Source organism: Arachis duranensis, chromosome 6, assembly GCF_000817695.3.
Source record: "Arachis duranensis cultivar V14167 chromosome 6, aradu.V14167.gnm2.J7QH, whole genome shotgun sequence".
Lineage (NCBI taxonomy): Eukaryota > Viridiplantae > Streptophyta > Magnoliopsida > Fabales > Fabaceae > Arachis > Arachis duranensis.
Genome location: NC_029777.3, coordinates 9,263,134 through 9,272,334, shown reverse-complemented (window position 1 = coordinate 9,272,334; position 9,201 = coordinate 9,263,134). Strand labels below are relative to the sequence as shown.

The 9,201-nt window shown below is 32.7% G+C and overlaps 2 protein-coding genes across 4 annotated transcripts; one reads left to right on the top strand and one right to left on the bottom strand.

The window, feature by feature from the left end:
• Positions 1–1,790: 1,790 nt before the first annotated feature.
• LOC107492730 (protein WHAT'S THIS FACTOR 9, mitochondrial-like) lies at positions 1,791–3,081 on the bottom strand. Its single transcript, XM_016113788.3, has one exon. The coding sequence runs from the start codon at positions 3,079–3,081 to the stop codon at positions 1,870–1,872; it is 1,212 nt and encodes a 403-aa protein (XP_015969274.1). The 3' UTR covers positions 1,791–1,869.
• Positions 2,963–7,298, top strand: LOC127748539 (uncharacterized). 3 transcript variants are annotated; one of them, XM_052263199.1, is made up of 7 exons: positions 2,963–3,105; positions 4,726–4,983; positions 5,072–5,109; positions 5,228–5,378; positions 5,590–5,676; positions 6,342–6,641; positions 6,876–7,298. In XM_052263199.1, exons 2-6 carry the CDS (start codon positions 4,972–4,974, stop codon positions 6,387–6,389), a joined length of 336 nt encoding a protein of 111 aa, XP_052119159.1. In that variant the 5' UTR covers positions 2,963–3,105; positions 4,726–4,971; the 3' UTR covers positions 6,390–6,641; positions 6,876–7,298. The 3 variants fall into 3 exon arrangements, with proteins under 3 accessions (XP_052119159.1, XP_052119157.1, XP_052119158.1); XM_052263197.1 differs by lacking the exon at positions 6,342–6,641; XM_052263198.1 differs by lacking the exon at positions 6,342–6,641 and having other exon boundaries at positions 6,872–7,298.
• The last annotated feature ends 1,903 nt before the right edge of the window (positions 7,299–9,201 follow it).

The window sequence follows — 9,201 nt, the reverse complement described above, 5'->3', positions numbered from 1 at the left end:
TTATAAATAAATCGAAAATATTTAACAATAAAAAATTTAACCAAAATCAATTAAAATTATTTTATTTTAATAATTAATAAATATTAAATAAAATAATTCTAACTATGTTTTTTTTTTCTAACACTAGCATAAACAAATAAGGTATAATATACGAATATTTCTACACCGTGCCAAATTCTTTGACTTTGACTTATATACATGTGTGTAATGGAGAGTAGGCGCGTGGAATAGTAATGCTATGTATAAATGAAGCGAGAGGGTGGTGAAGGGGTTAGTGAAGTGAGGAGAAGGAGCTTTTAAGGGAGGCAATGCAATTTAGTTGACGTGTCCACATCGCCTCTCGTTTGCAATTATTCTATTTCTGGTAGTTCGGTGCGAATAAGGGTGCCATATGCTTTGTTTTTTACTTTTCTCTAATGTCCTTGTGTTTTTAGCTTTGCATATTTCTGATTAACATTTTTTAGATTCATTCAACCATCAAGTTGGTGGGACTCGTGGCTCTTGTTTGTTGATAGCCAAGCTTTATGAACTTCACTACATTATTCTGTTTGTTACTATTGCTATTATTATTATTTTGCCGTCGGTCAAACGGAAGCGCAAAACGCTGACTAAGTATATCAATAAGAAATCTAATCTAAATATCTAAATATGTAAATGAATTTGAGCTACTACTATTCGGTACTTAGTGTGTGTTTGGATTACAATTTGTAAACAGGAGTTTGAATAAAATTGATTATGCAAATTTGATTTTGATGAAAAATAAGTTTGTATTAAGTGATTTATGTTTGACAATATTTATATCAAAATAAATTATAGTAAAATAAATGTTGTTTGGATTATACTATTCAAAATCACTTTTAGATACAAAATTATTAAAATAGACATCAACTTAAATAATTTTTATATATTATTTTAATTTAGATATTTGAATAGATCTTATTAATTAATTCTATAATAAAATTAATATTTATGCATTAAAATAAAAATAATATATAAAAATTAGCAAAATATACTTTTAATTAAAACTAACAAAATATAAATTTTAGAGAGTATTAAAAATAATAAAAAAATTAAATATTTATTTTGGTAATAACTAAAATAAATCAAAAAAAATTTTATGATATTTTTTATATAGTATATTTTTAGTACTTTTAGTACTCTTTTTTAGTATGTTATAATTTTTTATTATTATTATTTACAATTAATTTTTGTTTAATTTACTTTCTTAATAGGATCAATATATTATATTAAAAAAAATAAAAATAATACAAAAAAATTATAATTATAAAAGTATATAATATCAAATAAATAATAAAAAAATAGTAAATAATAGAAAAAGATAGTTCATATAAACAAAAATAATATAAATAATATAATAGTATGCATAAAGGATAAAATTGGTAAAAGATAAATAAAGATTGAATATTGATGGCTAAAAACTCGTTGGTGAAACGCAGAAATTTAAAATTGTTGAAACGCAGAAATTTAAAATTGTTGCTTCTTGAAAACGTAATTTTGAATGCACTCTAAACGTACTTCTTTTCTTTAAACGTGGTTACCAAACACATCCTTAGTAGTTGCTAGTCAGTGTAGACTTCTGCTATTTTCTGGTCCCGTTTCCAATTTAATTTTGTCGTATCTTTTGGCTTTACTACCTCAAGGATTAATCTTTTAATTTCTACAGGAATGTTTTTGTTTAGAGATTTTTTCCTACTTATACTTGCATTATTATTTGTTCCCGAGTTTCTTTATAAACAAGAAACTACCTGAAAATGAATGGGCATATGCATGCATGAAGATTCAAGAATGGGAAAAGCAAAATCTTAAGATTAAATTACAAAAAATGTGTTTAACTAACACTAAAACAAATTACTCATCTTCTGAATCCGAAACCTCATCCTCACACAACTCATCACTCGATTCAACCTCTTCAGAATCCTCTCCTCCGGGAGCATGAGGATCGGCCTCTTCTACTAGGGCGCCTTTGGCCCGATAGAGAAGGCCGGTCCTCATGACATGGTAGAACTTGTCTCTATGGCGAGCAAGTGGATGAGGATCCACAAGCTTGCCACTCTGATAAGCTTCTCTGAGAGTGACAGTAGTAGTCTTACACTTGAGAGACAAGTAAAAGATGCCAGGGTAGCGAGTGAAAATCCTTGTAAACTTATGCGGAAGACTCAATTCTTCTCTCAAACTCCGAAGGTAGTTCCTCTTTGTTTTCTTATGAATACTCAAACTCAGAAACTCGTGCAGAACTCCAACAACCCTCTTCTCCATCAAATCACTTTCAGGATCAATTTTACTGCAATCTGCATACGGAGATATGTATGGAAGCTTCTCGAACTCTTCCATCCAACTCCTAACCTTTTTCTGAGATCCGTAACCTCTCGGGAACCTCATCGGAAATACTAATGCCGCTTTTCCTCTCTTGGATTCTCTGCACTCATTTATCTTCTGTAACGCTGAAACCGCCAGATCTTCCCGCCATTGCGATACTTTCAGTCCGCTCAAGCCGTTAGGGTACTTTACCAGCTGGAACTGTTCGGGAAATTTGGGGATTAGGATTTTCTCGAAGCAATCGGGGAGTCCGAGGTCCCATTTCAGAGGCTGGAGTGCGTGCAGCGGCGCCGTTTTGGTTCTCATCATCATCAGCACCTTCGAGAGCCTCTCCACGGCGTCGTTTTCGTGGCTCTGGTGGATTTCTTCTTCGAGCGAATCGAGGAGCTTTGCGGTGTCGGTGAGGCGGAAGCAGGGGAGGGATGGCCAGCGAGGGTGCGGGAATTCCTCGAAGAGGGAAGGATAGCGGCGGAGGAAACGGAGGACGGGGACTGTCAGCCCGAGGAGCTTCTGCCAGTCGGCGACGGACTTCGCCGTCAGGAATCCGGCGGAGGAGCGCTTCACGGCGTCCTTGAGGAGGCAAGCGGCTTTTAGATCGGTTTCTTTGTCGATGATGTGGTCGAGGCTTCGGTTCTTCACCCACTTAAGCCGCACCTTCACTATGCTCCGCTGCCATTGCTGCTGGTGGTGGTGGCAGAGCTTGAGAAATTGAAAGACGCGATTTTTGTTTCCGAAATGGTTCATGCTTGCAGGGAAACTCTTCTGGAGGTAATAATTTACGAAAACCCCAATATAACCCTAGCACTCCTGTTTTTGTTATGGTTTTTTCTCGGTGGCGACTTTTTTTGGGGGTAGCGGGAGGGAGGGGCGGCGCCGGGCGCGGAGGTTGATGCTCATAATCTTGCTTTTTTTTTTTTGGTCGATGGATTGGACAACCCCCAATTCTAGGTACACAACACATCCACACACTCCTCACATATTTATCACATTTTTTCCTCAATTGCATTCTCTAGGATTTGAACCCTAGACTTTGAGGTGGGGAGAGGGGAGAAATGCCACTAGAGCCAAGGCTCATTGGCCTCATAATCTTGCTTTAAGCATAATAGGCTAGTGAGTGTGATCAGAGAAAGATAATGGGCCAAGGTTTATGGAGTGGAGTCCAAAAAAAAAAATTCTAAATGGCTCTTTGGTATAAACCCAAGAATAAGTAACATTGCACCATTCTAGACCAAAAACAATAAAAGCAACATTGCACCATCGCAGCCTGTCCATGACCACCAAAAAATTTTTACATAGACTTCATCCACAAAAAATAAATATTATCTTTTTGTTTTTAAAATAGTGAACATTCATACACAGAAGTTATAGAGTAATTCTAGGCCTATCAAATTGAACTGTAGAACAGCAATAGAGGATCTGTTAAAGGCCCAACAGAGGTGTCTAGTATGATCCAAGCAAAAGTTTAACTATATATATCGTAGGAAACATTTGAAGTGCATCGGGAGTACATCGGGAGTACCGGTACTTCAGTCATCTTAACAGTTAATCTGAATTATAAAAAATATATATAATATATATTAATTAAAATTCACGATTAATATAATTAGTGCACTAGTATTTCTCGGTATATTTAAAATGTTTCCTATACTATATAGACAGCGATTTCTTATCGCTTTGGATGTTACTTAACACGAATAGAAAATAAATTTTGATGGATTAAATAGTTAACGTATCTTATTGAACTAACGAAACTTTATGGTATAATTATCAATTTTGGTAAGACCACATGCGAATTCATTATAACTTCCTATTTGAAGTAGGCTCCGAAAATAAAGAAAAGGAAAAACAAGAATGTGGTTAGATCGAAACAAAACAGGGGAATTTTAGTAAGGAAACAAAGATCCATTATATTGGCCGGTAGCATATGCAGAATAAAGACAAGTTTCATATTAATTAAATGGAAAATAACACTTCCACCAGCATTTATGAATATATTTTATCACAAGGTCCAAATCAGCCACACAATTTCTGGATAAATATATACATCATTGAATCTTTTCTCTTAATAATCCTAAATTCCAAACCCCACCATATTACATATTTAGAGAGGCTCTCATTCCTCACATTATTATATTACAAATGAGATTATAATTTGGTTCGGTAAAATTTTTATTTTTTAAAAGTAGTTTATAAAAATTAAGTTTTAAAAGATATACTTTTAAAAATTGTAATCAACATATGACGTTTTTATTTAATATATGATATCATCAATGTGTGAATTCTGGCAGCTTTACATTGTAATTTACAACCATCTATATGTTTTTTCTTTCAATTGAGGTTTCCATTAATTTATTTTACTAAAGTAATAAAGTTACTCTTAATTTGTAGATGATATTAAAAGCCTTTTCCTAATCTCAATCCAAGCACAAGCAGCTCCACTTTTCCCACGTGTTGTCAAACTGAACTGTAGAACAGCAATAGAGGATCTGTTAAAGGCCCAACAGAGATGTCTAGTATGATCCAAGTCTTTTATGATCAAATTGAAACAAAAAACGAGAAGTATGTAACAACCCTTACATACCACCTTATTCTTGCATTCAATCATCATCACCCTCAGATCTGAAGCCTTAAACCATGGCTGAGAAGGTATATATGTATATGGTATCTTATCTTACAATCAATTAATTGAAGTCACTATAGTTTCTAATTGGAGCACATTCATAATTCACTATAGGTAATGAATGCCACAAATGCTACAGGAAGGTCAAGAAGGTTCTCGTCAAGTTCTCTATTCCCTTCCCTTTTCGCTTTTCTTTCTTAACAATTTCAATCTCTTTTTTTTTCTGCATCAAATTGAGTTTATTTTGTTTCTTATCATTCTGTGAACAAGAGAAATTGGAGACGAGAAATTCGAGGAGAAGCAAAATATCGTGACAATGACGGTGGCGTGCTGCAGCCCCATCGAAAGCATTGAAATCCTCGACCTGTCTCATTGGTGGGAGGGCTCGAGGCTCAGGCTAAAACTCACCTTACATAGTAATGTGATTTCTCTGACTCTTTTTATTTTTATTGTGTTGAAAGTTATCTATCTTTTATCCATTTATATCCATCTTGACTCTCGAGGCTGTGGCGTCCTGAGTGCATTGATATGTTCTCGCTTTCTTCCATCCACTACTATATATTAGCTCTCTTTCTTCCACGGTTGCATTTTATTTGTTCAGTAAAACTGAAAAGAGTGTGTTATCTATATAGGCCCAATTTTCACAAGGTGAACCCACTGGTAGTGTTGTTAGTTTCTTCAAAATCATTCGTAGTGGGCATATTCATGATGAGAAGATTGTAAGTTCTTATAATTCCTTTTACTTAATTATATTATTATCATATATAATACCTCCTGTTAGTTACTCATTTTTCTTTATCTATTGTTTTTTTATAACCATTCAATTCAACTTTCTCTTTTCTTTTTTTTTTTTAATAGTCGTTCATGCTAAGTTTTTAGTTCAGAAAAGATTGTAAACTATGACTACTTACCATTTATTAAATATATATGGGTGTTATTGGTGCTTATCTTCAAAGATTGTTTTGTTATTGTGATATATTCAATGACATTTGAACTAATAGAGTAAAAAGGAAGTGATCAACTTATTTGCTTATAAGAAAAAGCTAAGGTGATTTTATATATACCGTGCTTCAAGTTGTTTCTCTGAGAAAAAAAAAATTTTGTTTGTCCATCTAAAAATTTTTCATTCTCAATCAACCAGTTTAAAAATTTTCCAGATTTAACATTTATCCGTATAAATATGAGTAGTTACTTATTATTAATTATTATTTACTAGTTACTATATCGCTAATTTGAATTCAATAATCATATGAAGTATATCTTTAATAATTAACTCTTAGCTATAAGCTCTATCTAATTTGTTTTGGAACAAAAATTTCAATTTCTAGAAATATATATTATCAATTAAGAATGGTTAGTTATGTTGTTCTTCAATAATTGACAGGAGCTTCCAACGGAATTCACAAATAAGTGTGGATTGAAACTCAGGTGATTCTGAAAGTTGTAGATGGCAACCAAAAAAAGTGTATTGGACCAATAATAATGGTTCCATTTGGTTTCTTGTTGGGAAGGAATGGAAAGAGTTTCAATACACTTATTTTGGTTGCCATCTACAACTTTCAGAATCACCGGAGTTTCAATCCACATTAACAGAATCAAAATTATTATCCTAATGAGAGCCGAGTTTAGGGCAAGGGTAGTCAACCTCAAGAGTGTTGTTGTCAAAGGACCTAATGGAGGAAGCGTAAGTAATAAGATCATTAATAATACAGTCACACCATTAAAAGTAATTAAATTTTTAAACTCACTGTTAAAAAATTATTTAAATTCATAAATTTGTAACTCTTAACACTATTAATACATTGAAATTAATTTTTTTTATCTTTCTTAAATTATACTACTAGTCTACTATCACTATTAATTTTTTGTTTTGGGAATACTATAATTTGGGTTATTACCATCTAATTTCGCAAGGAAGTACATGAAGGAAGGAGGATACCTACTAAGAGTAGCAGATGGGAGGACATGGAAAGTGACGTGCAAGACTTGGAAGAAGAGAGATGGGGTGCCTTCCATGCAATACAAATTTACTAATAAGGGTTGGATCAAGTTTAGCCGAGAAATGAAGATAACGAAGGATGATGTCTGTCTCTTTGAGCTCCTTGACAACAAGAATTCTAATGGTAGTAGCTCCACTACCATACCAACCTTCAATGTTCTAATTTCCTATGACCCCATCTGTATTCCCTAATTAAGCTAGTTTATTATCTATGTTGTTTAATTTGGTCTTGTCTTGTGTTAGTTGTGACTAGGTTGTGTGTTATGTTATTATGATGCTACTATTGTTATTATTATACTTTGGTGGTTTTAAGTTATTAATTATTAGTCAAATTTAATTATATATAGGTGAATGGTATGGTACTTTAACATTATGCCTACTTATTAAAAGAGATAAATAAATAATAATATTGATTATTTATTATTTTAAATGTGTGATAAACACATTAAAATATTAAATATATTTTACATAAAACTTTTATAACACATCTAAAATAATATAACTATATATAAAATAAATTGTGAATATATCCAAAACTGAAGTCATGTTTTGATTCTCTTACAATTTTAACCATCATTATTTTCTCATTCAAAACAACCTAGCTAATAGTACCTGTGTTGTTTGCAATTGAATTGATGGTTGCTTCATTCTCTAAAGATTGTGGTTCATCATGTCTTCACAGTATATGTGTGAAATTTGTGGCAAAATATTCCCCACAAAAAAGTATTATGCTGATCATCGTGATCAAAATCATCCTAATAATAAACGTGCTCTTTATGAATCTCATCAATCCAATGGTGTATGCCACTAATCCTCTGCAAATGAAGAATACAATCGTACCATGCAACTTTCATTAAAAAAACTAGTTATTATTCCCTAGCCAATATGTTACTATGTTAGATTCAACTGAAGTTTTATTTTATTTTTATTTGCCAGCAGGTTTATTATTACATTTTCATTCATAGTTATTTAGTTTAGGAATCAAGGGTAAATTATGTCCTTAATTATTAAATATTAATTATCTATTTATTCTAGCGTTTCATATATTTAGTGATGAATAAGTTGCTATTGTTCTCATGGTTTCTTCATTCACCTTTGTTGTGTAAATTGTTGATACGTCATTATTAACTATTAGACTATGCTATCCACCATAATAAATAATAAAAAGTAGGGAAGAAACACAACAATTTTCAATTTGCTAGCACAGCAGGAACTAGCAATGAGACTTATGCATTAAATTAAATAAATTTGAAGTGTCGGTGGACATTGTGTGTGGTGCTTCAATACTATGCATGCGGCACCTTATCATGCATGAACTAGTAAATATAGCGAAAGATCCAAGGCCATTAGGCCACAAACATGGACATGCTTATGCTGGTTCGTTATAATAAAAACACAGAATCTAGAACACTCTGTTTTCCCCTGCTTCATATGTTATAGTTATCAAGTAATGGCTAATGAGTACTATAATATGTCTACAAATAAAGTTTTGTCCCCCGCACCATTGAATTTTATCGAAAGAACACACTACTAAAAGTTGTTACAAAAGAAAAAAAAAATGATTCCATCACCAAAGTATCTATTTGTTGTAGTAGCCATACCCTTTTTGTTATCATTACCCTATTTTCATCTTGAAGCTTATGGAGATCCATCAAATGATGTCCCTTCATCACCAAATTCTTGTTTGAATTGCCCTAATAAATGTGATCCTCCATGTCAACAACAATCTCCACTGAACCCTACTTATGGAGCTCCACCAACACCACCATCGTCGACATCTTCCGGCTACTCTATATATGGTGCACCACCACCACCCGAGAAAGGAGGACAGAGTAATAAATGTCTTTCTTGTTCTACCCCACCACCTGCTCCCTATTACTATACTTATAATGGTCCTCCATATGCCTTTGGTGGTTATGCACCTCCAAATTTTGATGATGTTCTCTTCTCTCATTTTTGTTTTCTAAAATTTGGCTTGTTTATTTATTTTTATTGTCCTTTTTAATTAAGTTGTATAAGAAATAAAAATCAATGATCATTTTGAATTGGACATGCGTAATAATAATGCTTATATAACAAGATGTTGTCAATATTTTGTAGTTTAATTTTGTGTGGTATACATATGTATTATATATTGATGTTAATTAAATTATGTCATCGATCTTTCGTGCACAAATTGATACTTGAATTAACTGAATGAAGTTATGAGAAAGATTCTCCATCAGTTAACTCTTTTACTTTATGA